This window comes from Lepidochelys kempii, chromosome 17, assembly GCF_965140285.1.
Source record: "Lepidochelys kempii isolate rLepKem1 chromosome 17, rLepKem1.hap1, whole genome shotgun sequence".
NCBI lineage: Eukaryota > Metazoa > Chordata > Testudines > Cheloniidae > Lepidochelys > Lepidochelys kempii.
The window spans coordinates 4,773,081-4,800,998 of record NC_136396.1 but is presented as its reverse complement, the minus strand read 5'-3'; the positions used below and the strand labels follow the sequence as shown (position 1 = coordinate 4,800,998).

At 42.6% G+C, this 27,918-nt stretch overlaps 2 protein-coding genes and 2 long non-coding RNA genes across 5 annotated transcripts in view; 2 read left to right on the top strand and 2 right to left on the bottom strand.

Annotated features, from left to right (window-relative positions):
- Nucleotides 1-1,255: 1,255 nt before the first annotated feature.
- LOC140899848 (uncharacterized) lies at nt 1,256-8,974 on the top strand. The gene is made up of 4 exons (XR_012155483.1): nt 1,256-1,391; nt 3,202-3,301; nt 3,846-3,914; nt 8,913-8,974. It is a non-coding gene; the product is annotated as an uncharacterized LOC140899848 (long non-coding RNA).
- Nucleotides 6,904-11,706, bottom strand: LOC140899845 (pinopsin). Its single transcript, XM_073316015.1, has 5 exons — nt 11,358-11,706; nt 9,740-9,922; nt 8,911-9,056; nt 8,372-8,611; nt 6,904-7,044 (listed from the first exon to the last, which is right to left on the bottom strand). Exons 1-5 carry the CDS (start codon nt 11,704-11,706, stop codon nt 6,904-6,906), a joined length of 1,059 nt encoding a protein of 352 aa, XP_073172116.1.
- On the top strand, nt 9,748-26,320 carry LOC140899847 (uncharacterized). The gene is made up of 4 exons (XR_012155482.1): nt 9,748-9,941; nt 11,063-11,112; nt 13,107-13,222; nt 26,171-26,320. It is a non-coding gene; the product is annotated as an uncharacterized LOC140899847 (long non-coding RNA).
- The window catches only part of DOC2B (double C2 domain beta), a 129,764-nt gene continuing 117,743 nt past the window's right edge, over nt 15,898-27,918 (bottom strand). For both annotated transcript variants that reach the window (XM_073316013.1, XM_073316014.1), the window contains 3 exons: nt 23,359-23,440; nt 22,054-22,150; nt 15,898-20,864 (listed from right to left, as the gene is read on the bottom strand). In XM_073316013.1, the coding sequence (XP_073172114.1) occupies nt 20,728-20,864; nt 22,054-22,150; nt 23,359-23,440 (316 nt within the window). In that variant the 3' untranslated portion in view covers nt 15,898-20,727. The remainder of the gene's footprint in view (nt 20,865-22,053; nt 22,151-23,358; nt 23,441-27,918) is intronic.

Below are 27,918 nucleotides of genomic sequence, written 5' to 3'. Positions count from 1 at the left end.
CACGTGCATAAATTGCCATGCCAATAAAGCCTCACTGAATTGAACTGAAGTTGTGAAAGGCAAAAAAAAAAAAAAATAATAATAAAAAATGGGGGCGTGAACCAGAATTGGCTACTAGATCTGTATGCAGCAGGAATCCAATGGCCCCAAATACCCTGGAACCAGCAGTTTATGTCCATTACCCCCCTCCAATGCCAAGCAGTAGCCTTGCTGGACTCGCTGTATATACCCAGGGGTCTCAGAGTGCTGTATTGGGGCTGAGAATTCCATCCCACCAGCTGATGTTTGACTGCATTTTTCCATCTTCCCAGCCTTTTTATTCAGGCTTCATTCCCTTTCTTAAGAGTAGGTCATACACTATAGAGATAAACATTATCTTATCTGACATAGTATTGCAAATCCAGGATAATCTTACCTTTGAAGGGCAAGTATTATAGCTTCTGGCATCTATTTCAGTATATTAAAAATGCGTGAAGTACTGAATTTCCTTATTTTCCCTATATTTTCACCTGATGAAGCAAATGATATCTGGTGACTTAGCTATTTGGGAATGGGTCTGCATATGACCATCATCTCTTTGCTTCTTCTCTGTCTGAGAGACTAAAGAGACATGCAGCCCCATTGTTTCTATAGATCCCCTGGCTACTGACCAACAGCAGGAGCTTTATCGGCAAATTCAGAAGGAATTAAGTCAAAATCTGCTCTCAGTTACGTGACTGCCACTCCCTGTTTTGGCCCACTGCCTACTCAGCTATTGGTCACAATATTAAAAAAGCAAGAGGGGAAAGGTGGAATCAACTAGGGAGAGGGAAGGATTGGTTAAGACACAACTCTTTAACAATGTAAGATGCATTGGCAGTCTTTAAGATGTGTTTTGATATCTTTTTAAAAGAGATGCTCTAGCTCAAACTGAAATTATGGACTTGTTGCAGAAATTATTGACTGGGCTCTTTGGCCTGTGTTATGTAGCAGGTCAGACTAGGTGATCATAATGGTGCTGCTGGCCTTAAAAATCTATGGAAACAGGAACCTGGCGACTTGGCAAAGGCATGCTGGTGAATAGACACATAGTGGCTGAGTACTTACTGACTTACCTGTAGGTTGGTACTGACATATGGGTTGAATGAGTCAGGGAGAGTCGTGGGAGCTCAGCATTCCTGAATATCAGACCTGTAGACATGAAACCATTTCCTGAATGAGTTAGAATCATGCAGAAATCCTGGGAGGTAACCCCCTCTTTGATTCTCAGCTCACAACCTTTTCATGGAGTTACCCAGGAATGGATGCCGAGCTCATGCTCAGAGACGGACTCTAGAACTGGGCAGTAGCTGCAGCTGGACTCTGAGACAAGAAGGAGCAATCCAGTCAGGCAACAGCATCTCAGCAGAAAGGTAAATAAACAAGAGAGAAACATTACCATTGTCTGTACATCAGTGTGAGTAGTTTAAGAGAAATCGTTGATGAGCTGGAATGTCTGTGATGGGGACAGGAGCTGACAGTATCTGAACTTTCTCAAACACAGTGGAATGAATTTTGTTGATGGAATATTGTAGCTCCTTGTTCTGTGCTATACAGAAAAGATGAATTAGATCAAGTATGTGGGGGAGTAGGCTGTTCCATTGATTCACCCAAACTCCTGCTGCTGCCGGAAAGTCATGGAATCCGTGACTTCCGTGATCTCTGTGACAGACTGCAGCCTTATTTATTATTTGATTTACCATAATGCCTAGGAGCCCCTAGTCATGAACCATGACCCCCATTGTGCTAGGGGCTGTACAAAACAGAGCTAAAAGATAGTCCTTGCTCCAAAGATGTTATAGTCTAAGTTCATATTAACTGCTCAGTGGCCCACTCAAACGAGCCATGTTTATAGAGAGCAGCTTATACTATCCCCTCTGATGATAATATCAGAACAGTGGGTTGATCTTAAATCACCATGTAGGTTGCAATATCTAGACAACAGCATGCTGAGTAACTGAGTCTGTGTCTATACTTAAAATGCTACAGCAGCACAGCTGCAGTGCTTCAGTGTAGATACTCACTACAGCAATGGGAGGTATTCTTCCATCACAGTAGTTAATCCACCCCCCCAAGAGGCAGTAGCTAGGTCAATGGAAGAATTCTTCTGGCAGCCTAGCACCTTCTACACCATGGGCTTAACTACGTCGTCCATGGGTGTGGATTTTTCAGTGTAGACCAGCCCTAAGTTACTTTTAGTTCCAGCCTTTCATTTTACCTGCAGTGCTGTTCAGAAGTTTACTTAATTATTAAACCAGCGGGTCTCATTTAACTGTGCAACTTTTGCCAATTTCATTCTCAATTTATTGCTAATTGAGAGATTTCACATGTAATTAATTTGATTGATTAAAGTTCAACAGCTGTAAATAAAAATGGGTAATGTATCAGATGGGAGAAAAATAAGGGACTGGTGGCATTTCTGAATGTTAGAGCTGCATAGAATTACAGCTGAATTGCAAAATAATTAATTGATTCAAGATAACTCCTGTTACATGATTATGTCCCGCATGATCTTGTCAATGTAACTTGTTCTCTCTTGTCACTTAATATCAAGCAGTAGGGGTTCAGGTGCACACATAAACTGACTTTAATGGGAAAAGCTGGCTCCTTTTGTGTCTCAACTGCCACCTAAAACAAAATGATGATATTCTTATTTATGATTTGTATTACAGTAGCATCTCCGGGCTCCTACTGAGATTGAGCACATACTAAGAGACAGCGTTTGCCCCAAAGCATTTGCAGTCTAAATAATTGTTTGGCTTAAGACAGTTTAATAGGAATACATTTGTCTATAAAGCATTTAAAAATACTGCATGCTTTCCTCTCCCAACAGCACTGCAATATTCTATAGCAATGGTCCAGAACTTGATAGCAGAGGGTTAAAGGGGTGCAGGGCATTAGTGTACAATTCTGTGGTTATTCTGAATCAGAGAGGCATTTTGTAGCATAATGGCCTCTTTTAACAAGCAAAAAAGTGTTTTCTTCTGAAAATGGCAGGTTTCTAAACCATTCTTCTTTGTTTCTTTGACCTGAGGATTTTTTAAGTTTACAATATCTCTCACTCTGCTTCCAGAGAGGGCACTTATAAAGTAGCCCCAGTGATGAGTAACTTCCTTGTTTGCTTCTGAAAGTCCATAGTACCTGACAGGCCCCATTTAGTGATCTGACCCATTTATTTTTCAGTGCTGCATATATAGGAATGATATTATACAGATGGAGGCCTGGTGTGCTGGAGGTGTATATCTAAATCATCACAATTATGATGGCCAAACCTCTCCGTGTGGTAAGAGCTTGCTCATGAGAACATGCCCTTCTAATGCAGTGTGGCTCATGGAGTTCCACAGCATGTTCCACTGTTGCCTTTTTCTTCAGTGCCTAAGTGCAGTCTGCAGATAACCTACTGGTCTGAGCATGCTGTGCTCTATCATGATTCAAGAAGCCTGGCAGATGGAGTACTGTTTGTGTGGACCTGTCCTGTCATCTGTCATGGCTGCAGCTTCATCTCATAGATGAGAGTAGCTCCATCTCATAGACAAGCTGCACCCCCTCAGGCTTCTTGCAAATGGCCAATGTGGCCCATGACTGGATGAAGTTTGGGTGCCTGTAATTCATATAAACATCAATGGGAAGACCTGGGTCTGTGAATGAGAGAATAGGCCCCATTGTAAGATGGTACAAATGGTTGTGGTGTGTATTGTTTGTTTGGTCGGAAGCTGCTGTTTAGGGTTATTGCTGATAAATAGGCTACTGTGGGGTTTTTGTCTGATGCTTTAGTTTCGGACTCATCTTTATCCTTTACCCAGTGCTATCGATTTTCTCTCTCACAGGCTGCATGTGCCAGCTTCCCAGAGATGAGAGATGGTCAATGTCCTGTCAGAGAATGGTGCAAACCGAAAGTAAGTTACTGCAAGCCTGGCTTAGCTGTTGGGATTTCACAATCTGCGGTTTTCTATTTAGAAGCCTCTTGGTGGGGGAGAGGTCTGATTTAACCAATGCTGTGATTGCCTGCTAGTTCTTAGTTAAAAATCTGGCAATATGGTACAATCAGCAGTTTTAACCAGTCTTTTTAAGAGCTGCATATTTGTCTGGCTCTGCACTCTTTAGCATTCTTGGGATTGTTCACAGCTTCTGGAAAATAATTCCAGGATTCCTTTTTGAGAAGATCCTTTGTTTTCATGGTGCAGTATGAACAGCATTAGTGTTATGTATGCCAGGACTGACAAAAGAGCTCTTTGGTCATCTAGTCCAACCCCAGCCCTGTGTAGAGAAGGATTTGCCTTTACACTATCCCTCCAAGCATTCTAATTTCCTTCTGAGTGCCTCTCTTCAATGGGAGTTAGGGACCTAAATACCTCTGAGGATCTGGAACCCATGTGTTAATACACTGTGATGGATCTTCAGAAGAAGGATGAAGGATGTAATCTTTGTGAAAAATCCCCCTGACTGAAGTCCATTTCCTAGAGGAGATATGGTTTAAATTAGCACATTCTGATCAGCATTTTTCTCAATGTTTTTCAGATTCTGGAACCAGTTTGAGAACATATAAAATATTTGCCAGCACTAAACTTGGTTCACAAGCCCTCACCCAATTAGATTAACATAAGAAAGATGAACTATAATGAGACAGATCTCAGATGGTGTAAATTGGCATAGCTCCATCTGGGTCAAGTGTTTCATTAAGACCTTTGGTGTAACTCAAAGTGTCCTTTGATTTCACGGGAGCTATGATAAATTACACCAGCAGAGGACCTGGCCCAGTGTTTCATTCAGGAGTTATTTGGATTGAATTTGACATACCTGCATAGGTAAATGTGGGCATATGGATGTGTGTGGATACAGATATATATTTGTGTGTGTGTGTGTGCAAGCACGTAATATCACAAATACATATCCAGTATATGCATGGAGTAGCATCATTTTTGCTTTGTTGCAAGGGTTAGCATGGCCATAATATTGTAGAAGGTCTCCAATTAAGCAAAAGGCGTGTGATAACCAGAGTCCCCCAGAATGAAGTAAAGCAAGAAAAAGCAAATGATCTAATGGTGGCATCAAAGAGGGTATGAACCCAACTACCGCTTGCACTTGTTACCTCATTGCTCTTTTCTCCCTACCTGTATTCACTAAGGAGAAGGGAAACACAGCTTTGGGTGCAGTTGGCATTCATTATAATACATCACGGCAATAGAAATAATTTTTCCTTCCTAAAGCTTTTAAAGAGGTTAAAAAAAATCACATTTCATAATAATCTGTGCACCTCGAGAAAGGCTTAGCAGTTGCCATTGTAGCTGCTTATTATCAGCAGATTTGGAATTACTAATAATGGGGTAAGAGCCATTTAATTGTGTGAACCTATAAATGCAGTTACCCTCTGACTCCTTCATTTATGTGTTCTAACATCAAAGGCCGTAGATAGAAGGTCATGGAAGAGAAGGTCAGTGATCTTCTTGTCAGGAAAAACCATAATGACATGACACAAAAAGGAAACTCCTTTGAGAGCAGAGGTAACATTTTTCAAATGTGACTGAGGAGCCTAAGGCCTATTTTCAGAAGTGATCTTAGGCACTTTACGCCAGATTTTCAGAGGTTTTTAGGTGGCTAAAGATGCAGATAGGTGTCTAGTGGTATTTGGGAGCTAGGCACCTGGGTGCTTTTGAAAATTCCTACTTGCATTTTAGATGCCTAAATACCTTTAAAAATCAGACCCTTATTCAGTGGGACTTAGGATCCTAAGTCACTTAAGCACTTTGGAAAATGTTACACGAGTGCTTGCAATGTTCTCGAGCTACTAGATATAATGAAGGAGGTCAAGTAATGGTTATTGGAGGAAAAATCGCATCTGTTTAATGTTGTTGAATTTCTTCCTATTCATGTTGTGCATCTTTTGCTTTCTGCTATCGTCTCAGCCTTTATGGCCCCGGTGGCTTTATTGTGTTTTTTTTGTTACGTGACACAGAATCTTTTACAGGCTTTGTTTCACCTTTATTGCAAAATCAATGACTCTAAGGCCTTTCCTGATTGCCTCAGCTATAAATGAAATACAAATCTGCTGGGCTTCAGGCCCCTTGTTTTTGCGATATTGATCTTCTCCTTTGTCTCAGTGAGTGTGGCATTTTTCATGTGAAATAAAACTCCAGTTGTGGTTACTGGAGGTTACACCCTGCTGTCTGTTGGGGCCCTTTGCTAATTGCTTATTTGCTAATTGACTGCCCATGACAAGGAGACAGTGGTGTTTAAATGTCTGGATGTTTATTAACCCAATCCACTTGAACACACCTGCTAAATTTTCATTGGTTCACAGCCTGTCTTGAAGTTACACAAAAGGATCAACCAACACAAATCCTACTGTGTCTATAAAATAATGTGTATTGAAAATGTGCAGGGCTTTCTCCTGTTTTGCTCTGTGCAGTGAAATATATATTTAAATGAAATGAAGCCTATGCTTTTCCTAATGGGATTACTACTGCAGAAGTGCTCTTTTGGGCTTTAATGCTGGTAGTTTAATTATTCCTTGGCCTAGTAAAAGGTCCCCCATTATCATGCTTTAGCACTTCCCCCAGGGGGTAAGGAACTAGGAATGGGGGCTATTCCCACTGGGAGTGTGAACTGTTCTCTCTGATATTTACTCTCTAATATGATTGCTTTCCTGCCATTGAAGGGAATGTGTTTTACCTTCTATCTAAGTTTGCAGTGACAGGGCAGGGTACAGTGAATATTACTGGGAGCTCTAAGAAGAAATTTTTTATTACTTTCTGGTGTATATTTGGGCTATTAGAAAATAGCCAGCCTCTTTGCTCCTCTTTGTATTTATGCCAAATGAAACTGAGACGAATGTATGGAGCCGGCAGCTGCCATTCCTCCATGCAGGAATTGAAGCATCTGTACTGTTTACGATGGAGTCACCTTATTTCCGCATCCCTCCGAGGCTGATGAGATGCCTTTGGGGGCACCAGGCATAGCAGGAAAGGTTTCCGGCATCCCTGACGGGTTGCGATTGCAGCACATCATTTTCAGCAGGCAGTCCCGGAACTAATTGGGGAAAGCACATGTGTTACAGGAAAATTCACTAGATAAGAGAAGAAGGCAGGCTGCTAAACACACCTCTCCTGGGTCCCTTTATGCCAAACTACTATACCAGGTTTTGCTTTACCCAGATGCTGTAACCTGTGAGTTGGTGGTGCTCCTGTGAGATGCAACCTGGATGCTTTTGGCACACATGTAAGAACTGCTGTATTGGCTCAGACCAATGGCCCATTTAGCCCAGTATTCTGTGTCCGACGGTGGCCAGTACCAGAGCTTCAGGGGGAATGTACAGAACAGGGCAATGCTGAAGAGAACCACCCTCGTCTCCCCCTTACCCGGCTTCGCGCAGTCAGGGTTGCCCTGAGCATGGGGTTGTGTGTCCCTGCCCATCCTGGCTAATAGTCATTGATGGATCTAGCCTCCATGAATTTATCTAGTTGTTTTTTGAACCCAGCTGTATTTTTGGCCATCACAACATCCCATGGCAATGCGTTCCACAGGTTAATTGTGCATTGTGTGAAAAAATACTTCCTCTTGTTTGTATTGAATTTAATTTCATCAGATGACACCTGTTTTTTTAATTGTGGGAAAGGGGAAATAACACTTCTCTATTCACTTTTTCCACACCATTCATGATTTTATAATTTGCATTAACATTGTAGGTAGTAAACCTCCAAGGCAGGGGCTATGTGGACAATACCTAGCCCAGCGTGGAATGCAAATAATAATGTTCGCAAAAAGAAAAGGAGTACTTGTGGCACCTTAGAGACTAACCAATTTATTTGAGCATGAGCTTTCGTGAGCTACAGCTCACTTCATCAGATGCTGTAGCTCACGAAAGCTCATGCTCAAATAAATTGGTTAGTCTCTAAGGTGCCACAAGTACTCCTTTTCTTTTTGCGAATACAGACTAATACGGCTGTTACTCTGAAACAAATAACAATGTTGGGATCAGACTGGTTAGTGCCTGATCCTGCTCTTTGCAGGCTCTGGCAATTGATTGATAAACATCTGTCTGTTTGTTGTGCAAGCTCAATCAGGCAATTCATGATCCAAAATGTAGTCAGTTGCCCCTAGAAAATAATGGGTATGCAAAAGGATCGCTGGTTAAGGCCAGGTTGAAAATCAAGCTCCATCTCAATTTTATACCTTAGCCTTGCCTATTGTAAAGAAGCAATCAGTGGGATCTAGCATTTGACAGGAATCCCAATAGGATAGATATGCTATGCTATATTAGAATGCCCCATTACTGCTATTCCACTTCATTCCTATAAGTCCCTAGCTCTGTGAAGGCTCGTTTTCAATTGCTTTCTGATAATCTTCATGCTCTCACCTGTTTGTTCATGAAGATGTAGATAATTGGATTGTAAACTGTGGCTGTTTTGGAGAAGTATGAAGGCAGTGATGCTAGAGTTGGTTGGATGGGAATGTCTTTGTTTGTGGCAACCACCATGGCAAAGGTGGAATAGGGCAGCCAGCAGATAAGAAAGGCCATCACCATAGCAATCACCATTCGTGTCACCTTCCTCTCGGCTCGCTGACTTGTCTCAGATTCTTTTTGTTGTGCTGCAACCTACAGGCAATGTAAGGGAAACAGCCTGCTCTTTAATATGTCACTGCCTAATTCTATAGGAAATACTGATGTCCTATAAAATGGCATAGGCTGAGGGAAAATTTGCTGGACAAATGGGTATGTGGTACACTTGTTAGCCACATGATCCTCCCTTCCTGTTTAGTTGCCTGTTTGTAGTGTAGAAATCAACCTATGTTAACATCACACAAACAGCCATGAAAAATTACACTGAAAACCTGTGCTTGCAATGGTGTCAGCAGTACATGTGACTGTTCAGACTGAAATGTCTTTGTACTTACAGCTCGTAGTGTCATCAGCAGATTTGTATAGGAGAAGAGGATCAGACTGAGAGGAATAATGAAACAGGTAATAAATAAAGTCATGATGTAGCTGCTGTTGTTGCTGCCTCCGGTGTACCAGTTGGGACCACAGGAGGTTCTCAGACCTAGAACAATGAGATTTTAAACAATGCTAGGACAATCCTGAAGCATGATCAGGGACTTCAGTGGGAAAGGCACAAAGAGCAAATACCATCTACTGTTCTTGCTGAATTGTGCCTGTTTTCCGAAAGCAGCTCTCCAAATTCCAGCCAAATCACACAAACAACACTGGCGTCAGCCATGATGATTTCTGGCTGGCAACACCATTATTATTAATTTACAAACAAACCACAATGAGTCATAATAATAAAATTAAAGTACATTTCTAAATGAACAGGTTTTTAATAGGCTTGTTCTGTGCTTTAGCCATTTTGCTGAGCTACTCTGGGTGCAGTGACTGTAGTCAGCGACAGTACTCTGCTGCTCCTCTGTTCATCAGATGTTGTGTTAAGCATATGCATAATAAGAAAATAGATGTTCTGCAGTTTATTGTAATAAGCAGCTAACTTTTAAAGAGTGACATGTGAAAGGAAACCCTGTAATTAATGAGAAAACAAGGAGTCTTAGCACTTGGAGAACAAAGATAGCCACACAGTCAAAGACAGCTGTAAAATCATTGTGGTCTCTCCCCAAATATGTCATACTTAAAAAAAAAATTCCACCAATGACTGAAGAAAAAACTGTGCCCATCAGCCATTGCTGAAGCTACAGACTTGAATGCTTCCTTTGAAGAATGTGACACTCATACCTTCTGGCACATAGCTGCTCCAGCCTAACATTGGTGGGGCTGTCCAGAGAAGTGACCAAATCCAGGTGAACGCACAGCCCATCACTGCATGTTTGTGGTGAAATCGGAAATCTCCCATGGGTTTGCAGATGACGATATACCTTTCAAAGGCCAGGATCGCCAAGGACCAAAGCCCCACAATGCCTGAGAGAGATCACTAATGGTTAGTATGTGTGGAATAAATTTCAAATTGCTGTGCTATTAAATAATCTAGCAGCTTTCTGTGCTTAACTGCTAAATCTGAAGTGCCAGGTTTTCCTGAGCTATATTACTTCGTCCATGTAAGGACAGCTCCATAGAATGAGCTATATTCCAAGCAGCTGTCTTGCAGGTGCTTGAAATAGAGATTTCAAGCAAGCGGGCAAAACCAGCAGGGAAAAAATCTTTCACAATAACATCGTATTTTGATTACCATAAGAACAGCCACACTGGGTCAGACCAAAGGTCCATCTAGCCCAGTATCTGGTCTTCCAACAGTGGCCAATGCCAGGTGCCCCAGAGGGAATGAACAAAACAGGTAATCATCTAGTGATCCATCTCCTGTTGCCCATTCCCAGCTTCTGGCAAACAGAGGCTAGTGGCACCATCCATGCCCATCTTGGCTATTAGCCATTGATGGACCTATCCTCCATGAATTTATCTAGTTTTATCTAGAGTCTTATTCTTATTTATTTTATGATTGCACCCAGTACCCCCAGCGTTTCTTGTTTATTTAACTCTCTATTAATTAATCTGGGGCTGTCTGAAAGGATACACTGTATTTCCTAGGACATACAGTTTCCATTTTTAAAGGCAGTTTTCACATTTCTCAATGGAGTTTAGCTAGGATGCCTTAACAGATATGAGTACCACGTATGGTACTCTGATTCGCCAGCTGCAGGAGTGTCTGAAATGCAATTTCTCCACTGGAGTGTTTCCATCATGACACTGGAATTGGTGAATCATGTTCCTGATGCTCATAGAAATATTTTTAAAAATTGATATAAAAGAGCTGCAGAGTGGAATGGCATCAGGGCAAATGCCATGCACCCTGTTTCAGTGCCCCTTGCCCACACAGACACACCTCTGCTGGCCACTGATTGTTCACAGCAAAATGTATGAGAGCTTGTGTCTTCATTTTTATACCAGTACTATCACCAAAAACCTGACCATTCTGCCTTGTTAGCCCATGAACATCCAACCTAGCAGCTTGGGCAGCGGTAAGTGATGCAATCACGACATAAAGCATTATGATAAGTTACATGTGATATAAAAACATTCTATTTCTTCCTTTCCTGTTTTAAGCAAGATCAAACCTGAGGCTCTGCTCAACCAGTGTGTTCTGAACTCCCCAGGTGAGTAAGCACTTGCTCTCCCATTCCATGCCTGTGAGCATGTGGAATGATAACATGAATGATGCCCTGTCTTTGTTCTATGGTTTGAGAAGAGGCAAGGAGACATTTGATGGCCAAGGACAGCTAATGAGCCATAGTTGCTATGTCATAGTCTCTAGTCTTAGACCAGCTTTAGATCAAGTGCAGTGGCACGAGCAGAAGACAGAGAAAGAGACTAGCCAGCTGATTTCTGTAAACGTCCTTACCTGTTAAAGAGACCATGAAGCCTTCAAACTTGCACACCCTTTTGCCGAGCACAAAGAAGCCATTGATGTTATTCGAGAAACTGATAGTGCTTCCAAAGAAAGTCACCAGCAGATCAGCCACAGCCAGATTCACCAGGATGTAGTTCAGTGGGGATCTGAGTTTCTTGTACTTGATGGAAACCACAATGACCAAACCGTTCACAAAGGAGGCAAAAAACACTACGATGCCCATGAGCACAGCCACCGACGTGTAGATGCTTCTGGGCGCTAGGTGAGGCCACTGTGGACCATCAAATGCGCTGGGAGTTCCATATTGCAGAGGAGCCTGAGAAGTGTTTGAAACATACATGTCTCTTCAAGGAGATGAAAAACTTACACCCACAAAGACAAAGCAGGTGACCTACCTGAAAGGACAGTGGACCCTCTTTATAAAACCAGGGGCTTAGGGACCCCAAAGAGGATCTGTAGATTAAAAAGGCTTAAGGTGTTTTAATACAGAGTTTTTATAATCAGCTCTTTAATCATAAGGGGATAGAGAGTCACTCACAATCTGATGGATGAAAGCTACATCATTTAAATGAGTAGATTTTGATTGTGCTTTTTCTAGTAATGTAGTTAAATGGCTGCAGACACATTTTTATAAACACAGCCTTTTTAGAGCCTAATCCCCACCAATGTTGTATTTGAGTTTCCTGGAATCTAAATGATCACAATCTCTTGTGTGCTTATGGTCAGTGTTGTATTTCACTTGCATTTCAATCAGAGTTTGGGCTCTGAATGCAGGGATTGAAATACATGAATTCTGGTAATATTATTATTGTTAATTTGTATTGACAGTAGCACCTAATAGGCCAGGGCCACATTGAGCGGGGTGCAATACAGACATATCACAAAGAGAGGACCAGCCCCAGAGAGTCTGCAATCTACGTATAAAACTGTAGACAACAGGTGGCTAAAACAACAGTTGTGGGGAATGAAGCAGTAGGAAACAGTGAGATTATACCAATCAGCATTAAGGGTCCCTCTAAGGGTGCGGGGAGCAGAATCCTCCTGGCTGTTGTAAGGCTGTGAATAAATACATTTGGTCTCTAATGAGAAAGACAGTGGAGTTTTTTTGCTTAAAGTGCTCGGAAGGAAATATGGTCTTGCTGACTGTGCACCAGTGGCCCTTTGTTAGGTGTTAAGTTAGGCTGGTGCACCCTGATGACTGCACAGAACACACGGTCATCAAGAAGGTCAGAGTTTCCTAAATAAAAGCACATCATCTTTCAATATATTGACCTGCAGTGGGCCCAAATGAGCTTCTGTGGTTTTGGCTCAGAGAGGCTCTCTGGCCTGCCTGTACTGCAACAGGGTAATTGTGATTCTAAAGGGGGCATCAAGTTCTAACACAGGCCCTGGATTCTCCATTTCCTACCACTTGCCACCCCATCCCAAAATCAGAGGCCGTGACTGCATTTGGCTCATTTGGGAATTGATGCCAGGAAGCCCCAAAATGTACTAACACTGGGGTGAATTCTTTTAAGGGGCCACCGTGGAAAGAAGCCCTTCAGCTCTTCTCTGGCTGAAAGGTCAGGCACAGAGAGCAGTTTATGGCTCATAAGAATGGCCAAAATTGTAAACCAGGGAAGGACTGGCTTCATAGCTTGGTAATAAACTAGCTGGGCACACAAGGCTGTCCTATATAGTGTGTGCTTTGGTTTGTGCCATTGCTTATGCAGACTCCTTTTTGTGTTTTTTTTTTAATAGGGTTTTTGAGAACAGAGCCTGCTTCAGCTGCTGAGGGGTTTGCAGCTAAATCAAACAACCTTGGTGTGTTTTGGATTGGAGTGTTCCTACTCCAGTGAGAGGAGTGTTAATAAGAGGTATGTGTGTGAGAGTCCAGCCTGAGAGAGAGAGAGAGAGCCCAAAGCAGGCCTGCTCACTCTAAGGTCAGTGGGGACCATCATAATAAGCTAGACCGCCTGCACATTGCAGGCCTCAGAACCTCACCCACTCATCCGTGTAATAGACTTCTAACCTCTGGCTGAGTTATTGTAGTCCGCAAGTGCTTGCCAGGAAATATGCTCTTGCTGACTGTGTATTTGTCTTTTAATACCAGTGTAGGTATAAGATTAAGGAGAGAGATAAATGAGGTTGGGTAAATCAGTTTTGCTATTCAGGAAGCTATAGATAATGAAACACACACTAACCCTTTGGTCTCGGTGGACCCAGTGCTCAAACTTGGGGCCTAGTTAGGTTTCTAAATGGCCAGTAGCGCTCTGTTTGCAACTGTAGATGTCTAACTTTACTGTTAGATGTTTCTCTGTTGCTTCACTGTAGTGTCTGAGCATCTCACACCTGTTACTGATCTTAGCCCCCAGCATTCCTGTGAAGAAAGGAACAATTGTCTCCATTTTACAGAGCAGGGAGGGTAAGTGAGACACTGAGCTTAAGTGATGTGGCCAAGATCACGCAGGAATGATTGTGACAGAACCAGGCAGCCAATCCACCTCTGCTGAGTCCCAGTTCAGTGCCTTAATTAGACCATCTTCTCCTTTGTATCTCACAACTGTGCAATGTATAGTTTCCTTCTTCAGTTTCTTCCTGACTGTATATTAAGGGTTAGTCTACACTGGCAATGCTAAAGTGCTGCCACGAAGAGCACGGATCCCAGCGCTGGGGCACTGTTTACACTGGCGCTTTACAGCGCTGCAACTTGCTGCACTCATGGCGGAGGGGTGTTTTTTCACATCCCTGAGCGAGAAAGTTGCAGCGCTGCTACTTGCCAGTGTAGACAAGCCCTAACAAACAGCAAGGAAAGAACAGAGCAGAGGGCCCAATTCTGCACCCAATGCTACCAAATGATGTAAATGGGAATTTTAAGTGGGTAAGGTTGCAGCACCATTGGGCCTTCAATGTTTTTAATAGAGGTCACAGGTTAGAACTGAATTGAAAAGAATATATATGAAATGCATTACCTAGACTGGCATGGGTACTACAAATCTAGGGAGCTGTTCTAATGATCTGATTAAAGTGAGCTTTATTGTCTAAACCTGCTGGGGAGGAAAAGAGAGACAGAGCAGAATACAAGCTAAATGCAACTTGGCAGCGTTAGTTGGGGAGGTCTTCACTGACTTTGAATGGGATTTGTGCACCTAAGTCCCTTGGGTACTATTGAAAACATCCTCCTTCGAGTTTGTTACTGTACTGTGAAAATGTCAGTGGGCATGTGAAAAGATATCTGCAACATTAATGCTCCCCGCCCACTATTACGGAGTGTTCACTGCTATTATTACTTGTCTAGTACAATTTTAAATATTTCAAGTGATGGAGCTTCTCCCACTTCCCCTTGGAGAGTTTTGCACAGTCAATGAGATCTTGATGTTAGGGTGTTTTTTCTGCTATTGAGCCTAAATGTTCTCTTCTAGTGATTCCCCCCCTGAATTGCAAACCAGTCGTTGCACGGAGTCACAAACCCTGTATTTGAAATTGCAACCCACCCCCCGCCACACACACACACACTTGGTGCTTCTACTGACTTTCTTCTGCAAACAGGCTTGTAAAATGCCTGCAAATTATTCAGTGCCAAAGGCTGGTTTGAAAACATGGCTTTGTATAAATAATACCTCCATAGATTTCAACAGGTCAGTATCATTGTCCCTACTTTACAGTTGGGGATCCTGAGGCACAGATAGGGGAAGTGACTTTCCCAATATCAGCCTGTAGGTCAGTAGCAGAGACAGAAATAGAACCTAGGTCCCTTGAGTCTCATTCCAGTGCTTTATCCACTAGGCAACAGTGTCTCTAACTGCATTAGCTATATGGAAGGTAGGTAGAGTCTATTTCTTGAGTCTCTGTATGTTCACAAATCAACATTTTACATAGCTGAAAGGTCAGCTCCTGACTGCCTTCCACCCTCAAAGTCTCTGGTGGGGTTGAGTAGGCAGGGAATGCAGTACAGTGTACTTAGATTGTTGTCTCTTTGGGGTGGGGGACCATCTTTTTGTTCTGTGTTTGTATAGTGCTTAGCACAGTGGGATCCAGGACTGGGGCTCCTACGTGCTACCACAATATCATTAATATTATTAATTAAGCCTTTTAAGTTCTGTCTACCCAGGAGCCAGATCCCCAGCAGGTGTAAATAGGTACAGTGCAATTACCTTGAGTGAAGCTACTTTGATTTACACAAACCGAGGATCTGGCTGATGGAGTTGTGATTGTGCAATGGAATTAAATATAATCTGATATTTTAAGGTGACTTTATCAAATTATTTGTGACATTTAATATGTAGCATCTTATTCACCAGTGTGATAGGTATGACACTGTGAAACAGGCACTCAGTAATTTTTCACATATGAAATATATTTTCAGTGGCTCTGATATACAGCAGGTAGTGCTGGTCCTGGGCACGCACGTTCTGTACTGGAAATATTAATTCTCATGTGTGAATGAGCAAATACGAAACTGGAATAGGTTTGGGAACTTTGGTATATGGGAGCATTACCCAAAATGGACTGTAGGAGGGGAGATCTTGATTTGAATAGTATATGCCAAAGCCAATGTATAAGCATTCTTTATTTTAACTTTGTTAAAAAGACAAGTCAAACCTAGTACATTAAATACAATGCATGCTCTTCCCTGCTTCATTAATTCAGTCCAAAAACCTTTGAAGTTACAACCAAATATTGATACAAACACAGAGGATTGCAATAAAAATGCCAGCCAACCAGTTTTACTATGCAAGTCAAGACCTAAGCATCTCCCCTATTCTCAGGAGAAACATGGAGGTCACAGAGAATAAGGGGGCAGGAGTATTAGAGACAAGTAAGAAAATTACAAAAACGACCTTCTCCTGGTATATATGGTAAATTTGTCCCAAGGTACTAGCTGGGGAATTCTAGTACATGAAGCTGTCCTTAGACCAAAACAGGTTTTGGATTAAAAGCTGAAAGGCAGACACTTTGGGTGGGGCGGATGGGAGGGGAAACAAGGTTTGGAGCAATGTTAATGCCCATTCAGTCTGTCAGTTTTTAAAAACATACTTACTGCAAAATCCAGTAAATATCTGCATTATGGAGCTGACTATTGAATAGCTGAGAATCTGCTGTGGTTGGCTGGAAAATCACTAACTGTTAGAAACTGCAATGCGTTTGGGGCAGCTGTGTAAACATAGACTCTGAATTTTTTTGTTGTCATTTAGCTCATTTTAAACAATATCAAGAAAAACTTAATGCTCAGTTATTTCTTTGTCTATAGAGAGCATGAATACAGGAAGCAGTTAACAGTGCTGAGCATTGCCACATAAACTTCTGATTTGCAACTGGAGCTGTTTTTTGTAAGAACACAATCACGCACTTTGCAACAAACAGAGGACAGCTAGCCAAGATGAGATAAGTGTCCAAATCTAGTATACATTTAGTTGCATATCGTGTATTAGGCTAGGCAGTTGATAAGTTGGTCCTATGTACACTGATGGGAAAACACATGCAGTTTGATATTTGGTAACAAAGAAGGACTCATGAGAAGGGACTCTTGGGAATATTCAGTAGGAGGTTTGAAATTCAAAGCTACTGCCTTCATTTTGAGATGCTGAATAAAAAAAGCTAGTATTGTTAAAGAGCCGGTGCTCCCTAAGCTAGATGCCACCCTTTAAATAGGATCTTCACCTCTGATACCAATTTAGCTACTCACTGTCTTGAACTCTGAATATAAACCCTTGGCAAATAAAGTTAAATCTTCCAAATCTACAGAACTCAGCTGAAAGTGGAATTCCACAGGTAGCTGTAATCTCATCTTTTGGATAAAATGACTTTAGAAATATTTCCTTGCTCCTTTATGTAGCTTTTATTTGAACAGCAAATTCACAAATTTGTCACTGCTTTCCTTGACGCATATTGGAAATACTATTTATCAATCATCTTAAGAGCCACAGAGCATGTTGTACCATTTGGCTAAAATAACCCCATGCACTGAAGCACTCTCAGAGCAGCCATATTCCTTTTAAAATGCCTCCCTGGTAATGTTACTAAATAACTCCTTTTAGTGACACTACTGGAAACCTCTGAACCCCACTCAGGGTTTTTCCACGCAATTGTAGTGCTTTAAATTTTCAAAGCGATGTACAAACCTCACAATGCCCCAGTGAGGTAGATAAATATCCCTGTTTTACAGATGGGGAGGCAGAGGCAGAGTGGCTAAGTGACTTTGCCCAAGGCCACACAGCAAGCCACAGGAAGAGCTGAGATTAAAATGCAGACGTTCCAACTCCAAAAATAAATCCACTAGCTAGCTCTACTCTGGGTTTTAATTTTGCACCTTTGATTTCCCCCACTAGGAAATACCTCTTTGTTGCTTAGTTCATCTGCTTCTGCTGCTTATTCCCCATGTGGATTCATAACCCTTTTTGAACCCAGCAGGTACTTGTAATGTCACAGAGAATATCTACTCTGAGTTTCTGTCAGGGGTCAGTATGCCTTGTAAAACAATCCTAAGGCAGCAAAACGATAGCATTTTTCGTGATGCACTTGTAACATTCCAACATTGTCCCAATACAAATTGGAAGCCAGATCCTGCTCTTCACTCAGCTGACTTCAGTAGGATTACTCACATGAGTAAAACAAGCAGGATTTTGCCCTTGGTTTTACAACTGGCAAAAGAAACATTTTTTTCCAGGTAGAATCAGCTGCTGCTGAGCAATTTTTGCCCCTGAAGTGCTCTGAAAAGTTAAGATCATAAAAAAAAGTGCATAAAATCCTAAACGATTCGTCTAGCGCCTGTGAAAATTGACACAACCTCAAAAGAGGTGAAAGTCTGTGTCATGTTCGTTGTCATTCCAGCATCTGAGAGTTTAAAATGCGGCATAGTGGACTGAGCGATTACTGTACAAATAGGGGGAGACTCAGAGCTGAACCTTTAGAATTCACCTTTTTTTTCCTTTTTATTTTGGGTTCTATTTATAAATATTAACAAATCCAACAAAAAGTACACATAGATAATACTGAAATACAAAATTGTTGTAGGATGCAGTTAAGGACAATTACTGCAGCCTTCACATTGTAGCAAAACATTGGTATCAAACATTTAACAAGTTCTTGCATGACAACAACCATCTTGCATGCAATTTATATATACAGCCCAGTTAAAAAAGACTTCAATACAAAATGAAAAAATGCACACATTATGTCCCACTCCACATTAGGCATAAACCAGTGTTATGGCAAAATATATGCTTAAACAAATGGTACTTTTAAAATAACTGACAAAAAGGGAGAGTCCCTATTATTCCTGGCCATTCTAAGAGCTTCATTATCAGAGCCCTTGAACACTTGCAGCTCCCATGGACGCCAGTGAGAGCTGTGGGGGCTCAGCACTTCTGAAATCAAGCCCTAAATATCCTGCTATATTTTAAAGTGCTGGAAAAGTACCATACATGGGCAAGAAAGAATTGGTGAGATCATCTAACTTGACATACTGTTGGCATTCAAATAAAATTCATGCATATCTGCATAATTCACTACAAATATTACATTGTTAAAAAGACCCTAAGAAGGTTTTCCCATATCTAACACGGTGTACTATTATTATAACTTTGAAAAATAAATGTAGATCTAAACAGATTTGATTGTTGCCAAAAAGTGACTTTCAGCCCCAAAATACATGTTTATGAACTACTACGTAGTAGAGAGTAAAGACTTGAATGTAACTATGGACCTTTTCAATAATGCATGGATTAAAGGCTTCTGAAAATTCTGACAACATGCAGCATTTTGCAGTTAGTTTAGCTCATTTGTGACTTCTTGTGTTTGCAGAAAAACCTGTGAACTGTCTTGGACAAGGTTAGGAAAATAGAACAGTGTGGTTAATGAAAGGAAGAGAGGAAACTTTGATCCAGTGTATGGTGTGACTGTGACAGAGTAGAGAATTTTGGTTTGGGAGCTATGTGTTTGGTAGCGGGAGAGATTCTAGAACCAGCTTTTTATTAGATTGGATCACTCTCAATAACTCAGACTTGCAGTTGTCCCTTGCACATTCCACCAGGGATTGATTATGTTCCCACAAAAGTACCAATGATGTCAGTAGGGCAAAATCAGGGCGTAAGTCTTTGGACACTGACTGGAGCCAGTCCAGATGCAAAGAACAGATTTGTAGAGGGGAATGGATAATTGGCCTACCTGGGGAGTTATGGAGTTACATACACTGTTAAGAAGGTTGAATAAAGGAAGAGACAAAGCCAAATTCTCGGTCCCTAACACGTGTGCAATGCCCACTGGAGTCCATGAAGGTTGTGTGCATGTAATCAAAGGCAGAATTTGATCCATGGCACTTACTGTAGCATCAAGTCTGCCTCCTCTTGCCCTTCTAGCTGGTGGCAAGTCTTTGGGGGTTCTGCTCATTCTCACCAACCTGAATGAAATGTCTGCACTAAAAGTAAAATCTGAAGGTAAGTTTAATTGAAAAATAGTCCTGTTCAAACCAGCTGTGTAGTTGACAGGAAGAAAGGCAGATTCATGGTTTCCTAAAAATAGCAGCTGCATGGAAGTGCTAGTGTGAAGTCCCACTGTCTGTAACAGAGCAAGAGTAAGTGCTGGAATGGAATGGTCTGTTGATTTTCTGATCTTTCTTAAATATCAAAACTTCTCTTAGCAAATGTGAAGCCTTATATTATTTCTGGTGAGGCTGCAAGTGCCTACTGTATATAAGGAAGTATGTGTGTATATATATATATAGCCTTATATAGCTGCACAGCCCTTTTAGCATACTGGTATACTTCTTATAGATTATCAGACAGGACAAGCATTACATTTCTGAAAGAAAAGCAAACAGTCCTCATCGATTATTGGAGAAGATGATCATTTCAAACCTGATGTTTAAGTGCATTTCGACTGTTCGGGCCCAAACCACAGAAACTGACAACCAGAAATGTGGCACAGTCGCCTTAGTAAAACAGTTCCATTTAATAATGCTTTTTGCTCATAGTAGCTACACAAACAAAAAGTGATCCATTCATTTTGCAAGGCAGCAAGAAGATAATTCAGTATATCAAATAGTTAGTAAATAAGTCACAATTCTAGTGCATGCAGGCCATTTTTTCTCTCAATTGACCATGTGTATGTGTGTGTTGGAGAGAGGGGGTGCTCAGAGACACCTGGGAGAAAACCCGAGGGGATCGCACCCACTGAACAGAGAAAATAAATTGTGTCTTGTTCAGTGGTATTTCCCTGCAGCCTGACCATCAGTTGGAATTTACCAAGCCACTCTTTCTTGCTGACTTAGTATCCTTTTAAATGTAGTAAGTAAACTAGAAGTCCAAAGGCATGAATTGTTCCTGGTTCTGGTTGTGAGAGAGAGAGCTGGGCTATCTTCAGGGTCCCGGGCCTGTCTTTAGGGTCAATCGCTGAGGATGGCTCCTGGCAGCTCGTTCGTTAGTGTGTGCCAGCGCTCTATTTTCTTGTCCTTGTTTTTCAGGCAATCAAACCAGTGCTTCAGCCGCTCACCTTTGGCATTAATTCCTAACACTACTCCACCTTAGCACAGAGAGAGAGACAGTCAGCTCATTCCACAGAGGTAAGCCAAGCTATGCCAGTAAAGACAGACAGAGAAGTCTGTTACTGACATTTGTTCAGCTATCCAGTGAGATATATGCAGTGTGACATTGCAAAGCTTTCCATGCTCCTTGGTAGCTATTGGAAACAGCTGTTTAGAGGGAGAAAGTGGAAAGGGAGTCCTCACTATCACACACAGGTACATTTTCTTCCTTTTAGTGTGGGTGGATGGGTGGAGGCTGCTAGCGAGCACAATCACTGGGTAGATGAAAGCTTCCTGACTAGATTATCCTGGCCCCACTCACTTGGAGCTGGGCGAAGAGGAAGGAGTACATCTTTCAAGCACTGCTAACGGGCTTGGCTCTGTCCCATGCTGCCTTTATGGTGCTGCCCCCATCCTCTGAGTTTAATACTCTCGACAATGTCAAATTACAAGTGATTTGTTTGTGTAATTTGTTGCCCTAGAAGTATCCATCTTGATTTAACAGGTCTCTTAGCGTGGGGGGAGGGGTTGGGCTAGAATCTGACCAAGAAATGGAAAGCCAGTTAAATCACATGCCAAAGTATTCTATACTCAGGGAAGCAAACATGGAAGCTGGAACAGCCTGTCCTTTTTTAAGGATGGCCCAGAGCGGGACTGCAAATGCCCCTCTCATTCCAAAGGCATAAGGCGGTAATGAATTCTCCTTGGCCATAAATCATTATGGCCACAAACAAAATGACCTCTAAATACTGCAAAGGTGGTTTGAAGCCTTTGCATTCAACAAAGACATATTAAGCCTCCACTGTCACTCGTCTCTGGCTTTCAGAAGAAAAGGCTTTGAAAATCAAGGTGGATGGAGACAGGCTCGTCCTACTGCAGAGTGGGAAGCCAGAGCTGAGCGTAAGGGCTTGTCTACATGAATGCTTAGTGCATGGGAATTACACCCGCCTGCCACACAAGTTCACTGGGGTACTTTAATCTACTCCCATTTCAAAGCAAGGTAGCAAAGTGCACAACAGAATTTATGTGTGTGGCAGCAGGGTCCAATTGGGCAGGCTAGTGTGCGACAGATTTCTACCCCCGCTTGCCATAAGCTAAGTGGTCATACAGACAAGCCCTTAGTTGATTTATGTTAAAGGGCACATGCCCAAAGCAGCTTTAAACTTACTTCAAGATCATCTTACTTACCAATAAAATCATTTGATTTTCCAATGTCATAATCCCACACAGTGACTTCTAAGGTCTTCTTTGCCAGGTCACCATGCTTTATTTCATAACAAAATTCCTGTTGGGGAGAAGAGATCGAATTCAGGAGGCAACATGTCATCTCCAAAACCCTAGCTATGCTAGCGCAGTGCAGTGTGGTTTTACAGAGTATCCTCAATGCAGGATCAAAATGTTTCACAGGAAATGCTTGTAAGCTACAGCAATAAGGAAGGTTTGAAGGTGCTATTTAATAGGACTGACTGAGTGGCTTGCAGAGCATGTCAGCTGGATGGAACAGAGGAGCGGTAGGCCAGGAATAGAAGCAGTTGGCTCTGAGGAGCTAGTGCATAAAGAATTGCATCTACTTACTGGGATCACTGCATATATCCCTTGGTGTCATTTGTTTTCTGGGCCAGGAAAATTCTCATTTAACAATGACTAAACATATGCAAAGGGAGGTGAATCATGAGCCAATGCTTATGCTCTGTGTCACGAGCCATTGAGGAAGAGAGGGCTTTAATTTTATATGACTAACACTCATTGGCCATTCCAGGTGGTCCTACCATGGAGAGATCTAGCAAGTGGTGCACAGCAAGGTTTCTTTTTCACTTGCATTAACAGAAATAGGTGAATGAGAGAAAGGATTATCCAGTGGTTAGTGCACAAGCCTGGGACTTGGGAGACCTGGGTTCAATTTCCTGCTCTACTATAGCCTTCCTGCATGATCATGGGCAAGTCACTTAGGCCCTGACCCTGCTGTTAGACACCTAAATACCAGTGAGGATCTGGGGCTCAGTTTCCAGCATGTAAAATGAAGATAGTAGCACTTCTCTACCTCACAGAAGTGAGGAGAATCAATCCATTAAAGATAGTTAGGTGCTCGGAGGTGATGGTGATGGAGGTGGGGCCATAGAAGTACCAAAGCAGATAAAGCAAAGCATGAGCCAGGCTAGATAACCACCCTCATCCTCACTGAGCGCTTGTGAAAAATACAACTGCATAAACCAGACTTGTGTCCACTTCCATAACTGAGATGGGGATAAGGTGCCTCTACACCAGACCCACTGGGGTGGCAGATGCAAGGATCCCAGCCAGGAGTGCCAGAGGAAGGGTGTTTATTCACTGCTCAGATTGCAATAGAAGTATTTAAGTAAGGCAAGCAGAGGCAGCATATGATTGGATGTCCTGCAGCCGGGGAAACTGATGTGATTTATAGACCTATCCTCTTGATATGTGAGGCGCTCATTAGAGAGAGCAGCTATCAAATACAGTGTGGTGCAAAAGTACCTCATTGAATTCAGGATTTAGTGTTTTCTTTTTCACTGCAGTCTTGTGCTTTGATTTCTTGTCCTCATCTGGTTTCAAGTAGCTGTAATTATAATAAAGACGTTGATCAGAACACACAGCCATCTAGCTGACAGTCAGAATCTCTTTTTTACAAGTTTGACCTAAGTTGTTCCCACAATCAGTTGAATTGTATTCCCAGCTTTGCTGGTGACTCACTGTGTGACTACAGGTAAACTACTGGCCTGCCTTGAGCTATGGCTTCCTGTTTTGTAAAACAGTGGTATTATTTTTTACCTATCGTGGTTGACGTTCTTTGAGATCCTTGAGTGAAAGTCATTGCAGCAGTGGAAAGTAGCCAGTGCAGCGGTGGAAAGTAGCACATTGGCCTCTGACGTTAAAAAGAGGCACTGCTTCAACTCAGCTGAGCAGCTGTTCAGATTCTACTATACACCTTCTCATAGTGCAATGGTTATACCACACTCCAGTCCCTAGAGGCCACTAGAGCTGCAGGCACAGCACAAGTGTGCTCTGAATAATTCCTGCCTCCAGAAATGCTGGCTTAAATCCTAGGTAGCCATGCATTAAAGACTCTAAAGTAGAGTACCAGTCCACGTCCAGTGGCACAAATCTAGATCCTTGCTGAGATACAAAGAACATTTATGAATGAGAGAGATTAGACATCAGTACTGCCATCCCCAAGCATTCAAAAATCTTGAGTTGGGTTCCCAGAGTCCCAGTTCAGTGCTCTGTCCTGCTGCCTTCTAAAGGTCATGGTGCCTTCTAAAGAAATAGTCACTTTAAAAAACCCCACATTTATGCCTGAACCATTTTTTACCTACTAATGTTACAAGCATCCCCTCAACTCAAAGAGGGTAGCAGGAACAAATATATTGGACAGCACTTTGCATGTAGCCAATTTGCTCTGCTCTTTACGTGCGTGTTTCACACAGCAAAGAAAAATAAAATCATACGGGAAGAAGGTGTTGAGCCTGAAATCTTTTAAGATTCACAAAGAGTTAAACGTAGTTAAAGTTGACGCTGCGCCTTTAAAAATCAGTTCTGTTTTCCTCTCATGTTTTCTGTATCTCACTCAGATTTAGGATTTATGCATGAAAACAACATACTTTTCTAACGGCTCCTGCTTCTTAGTCATGCCCTGAAGCCATAATCTACTGTTTGTGTTAGCACAATAGGCAACTGCCAAAATGACTGTGTGGTAATAAACAGGGACTTATGTTACTTTGGAGAATATGCAGCCAAAGCTGATGCGCACTTAAAAAAAAATGCAAGGATTTATTTTTATGAAAAACACTCCATTCATAAAAAGCAATTAAGTAAAAAGCAGAAAACATATTGCACAGAAATGTGATTGATTGCTTTGTTAACACCATTACCAAAGCAACACTCGAAGATGCTCTATTCTCATGGTAGATGAATTCTATTTCAAAACTGGGGTTGGCCAAAAGAAGAGCTTCATTCCAGTGCCTAGAGTGGCGTTGGAGCTGGGACTGGCCATGTGTCTGATGGTGCCAACTCTTACGCTGTCAGGGGATGTGACTATTTCAGCTTCAGTGGCATAGTAAAAAAAGAGATGGTTGAAGACAGCAGCTGAGCACCCAGAGAAGTGTCTGGAGACAGAGTTTAAAGCTTTTCTCCTAGAACCCTCTCCCTTCCCACCCCCCAACCAGGAAAAGTGTGGAGGGGAGGGGAGCTTCAGAATGCCTCTCACATGCACACATTTGGATACCCCAACCCCCAGGCTCAGGGCTTTGTGTTTATGGCATGCAGTGAGGCTGCTTGTTCTCAGTTCCCTGGCCTGGTCTCAGTGCTTGTGGCAGTCACAAAGCATGCCCATTTTCAGATTTTTTGGTCTTAGTAAGTTGTTTGTGGTATGAAATGAGCATGCGCACTCTCAGCAACTCCTCTCTTCTGGTCTCAGGGCTATATGCCTATGACATGCCCATTCTCAGCTCTCTTACAGTCACTGTGCTATAGACCAAGTAGACATGGTCTCAGCACTGTGGCCCAGATCCACAAAGGGACTTAGGGATGGCTACGCTGAATATTGCCACACCTAACTTTTAGATGCTCAGAAAATCACTAGAGCAACAACAGGCTCCCCAAAGACTGAGGTAGGCACTTAGGCTCCCTCTTCACTGAAGGGGGAGAGATAGTGACCTAAAAACAGGACCCACAAAAGCCAGCACTCAAGGCAGGGAACTGCCTGAGCTAGCCACTGGGAGATGCTGAGAGGGGTGGGTATTAAGTCCTGCCTTTCACACAGGTTAGTGCCTGTGAGCCACACAGGATCCCCTCTCCTGGAGGCAGGGGACTTTGGGGCCTAAACTGTTTCTTGTGAGAGAGTTAGGCAGCTGCCTAACACCCTCAACCAACTGAGGAGAGAGGGGGAAAGAGCCAGAGGCCTTCTACATAAACTACCCCAGTGGTTTGGATACTTGCCTAGGATGTCGTTCAGTTCCCCAGCTCGCTTCCTGAGGTGGGATTTGAATAGACTTCTATCTCTCCAGTGGGTTTCCTAATCAGCTAAGGGATGTTGTGGTGTGCGTTGCTCCTCTTCTCTTGCTGAAGCTTTAATTAATTAATTGGAGGATGGGCGAGACTGATGGTGGGGGCCCCCCTTCTTGCCTGTTGGAGCTGTTCCGCTTTACTTAAGTAGTGTTTGGGCCAGCCAAAGAGTTAGAAACGCTCCCTAGTCCAGTAGCTGGGGACTTGTTTAGGAGGTAGGGGATTCTGGTTCAAATCCTGGTTCTGCCTGTTAAAGGGATTTGCAGTGGGATTCTTTGCCTTCCAGGGAACTTCTCAGTGAGGTGGGAACGCCCTGTGAATCTCCTGGCTTTCTTTGGAGGATGTTTGTCCCAGAGAAGGTGAGACTGTTTGAACAGCGACATCCCGCTCTGAAGTTGCGTGGGAGGTGGGTGAGTACTCGGACCAGTGCTATTAAACATGTTAATAAATTATCTATAAAAAGGCTAAATGATGAGGCTGCAAAATTTGCAGATGATACAAAATTACGCAAGATAGTTAAGTCCAAAGCAGTCCTGTTTTGATTACATAGTTGCATCCTCAGTTGTATTTAGCTCTCTGCCAATTTTAGTCAAAATTAGACTAAGTTTCGACAAGCTATTGCCCTTTATATGATTTTTTTGTGGTTGACTGGATGCCCAATAACATTTAAACATCCAGTGGTATAGAAAAACTTCACCACTTGCAGCATCTCCATCCACGTTGGGGATGACCATCAGATATGTGTCTAACGTGTTAGCTATGAAATGTTTCTAGATGATGGGTTACCCCTAAGTGCCAAAAATGCGTACAGGCTGGTAGAATAGACTCAGCTCACACAGTTAGATCAGTAGTATCACCCTAAATGAAGCCAAAGGCCATTTGAAATTAAGTATATCCAAACCTGCTCTAAAAAGGATTAATGCCATGATCATCCTCTGCTGAAAAGGAGGAGGGTCATTACATAGCCCAGAGACCCTGGTCATACCTGCAGCGTGTTCTCACATCACCATGGGCATTGGCAGCCAGCAGCCTTTTGAATATTTTGTATGAAAACAGTCCAAAAGGTGAGTGGCTCTTTCTGGATTCCAATCAGCTAAGAGCTAACAGTGTGATTTTCAAGGCCTGATTTTCAAAGGGACCATCGCCCAGAACTCCAAGGAGACAAGCAGGTGCTTCCCCACAACCAGATTTGCATCGGATAGTAAAATACACAGGAATATAGCAGCCCCCTTTAATGCCATGGCACCTTTTACAGGGGCGTGGAGCAGGAGTCACACCCACGACTGGCACAGGTGACCCACAGCAGACAGCCAGAGAAGAGTTGTGTGCATCCCAGCTAAGGAGCAGGGTATGGTCCCTCCTGTGCAAATGCCTTCATCTGGTTTCCAGTCCACACTCTGCTTGCTGCTGCAGGTATGCAGCTGACAGGGATAGGAAAAGGCATAAATATACCTTTAGCACTGGGGGTGTGGGCATTTTTGTCAGACTCCTTATATTCAGGCCATACAATTCTATCAATAGGAGCCCTGTTTTGGGTGTCGCATCACTTTAAAACAGCTCTTTGGGTCTTCCAATAACAGAAGTGTGTTTCGGGGAGGGAGAGCCCGCCCTCTGATGGGGATCGGCACATGGGTGCTAGCCAGCACAGCACGCATGGCTATGCCAGCACTTGTCAGTAGAAATTCAGTGACAGAACTCCACAGGGGAATCTAAAGTTAAGCCAAGTTATCAGTGGTCCCCAGTCCCTACACCCTTACAGCCTGTGCCCAGCTGATAAGAGACAACATACAATCTGAAAAGCCCCAGCAGGGCAATAGATCAGTCAGGCACTAATCAAGTTGTACTTGAAAGGGGAGGTCAAATCACATTCAGAAAGATACAGATTTAAAACTCAAATAGAACCCAGATTGGACTGCAGAGGCTGCCACTTCCCCCATGATTTACTAGGAACGCTACCAAAGCTGAGGGCTGTATTCCCCATGTGCTGTATTTATATCCTGACTCCTATTCCAAAGGGGTAAGCAGCAGCACACA

Excerpts from the sequence above, each read along its gene's own strand:
- LOC140899845 (XM_073316015.1), bottom strand. The coding sequence starts at position 11,706 with ATGTATGTTTCAAACACTTCTCAGGCTCCTCTGCAATATGGAACTCCC. Across the intron at positions 8,612-8,910 it reads TGCTGATGACACTACGAGCT|GTTGCAGCACAACAAAAAGA; the intron begins GTAAGTACAAAG and ends CATTGCCTGTAG. Across the intron at positions 7,045-8,371 it reads ACATCTTCATGAACAAACAG|TTCCGGGACTGCCTGCTGAA; the intron begins GTGAGAGCATGA and ends TTCCCCAATTAG.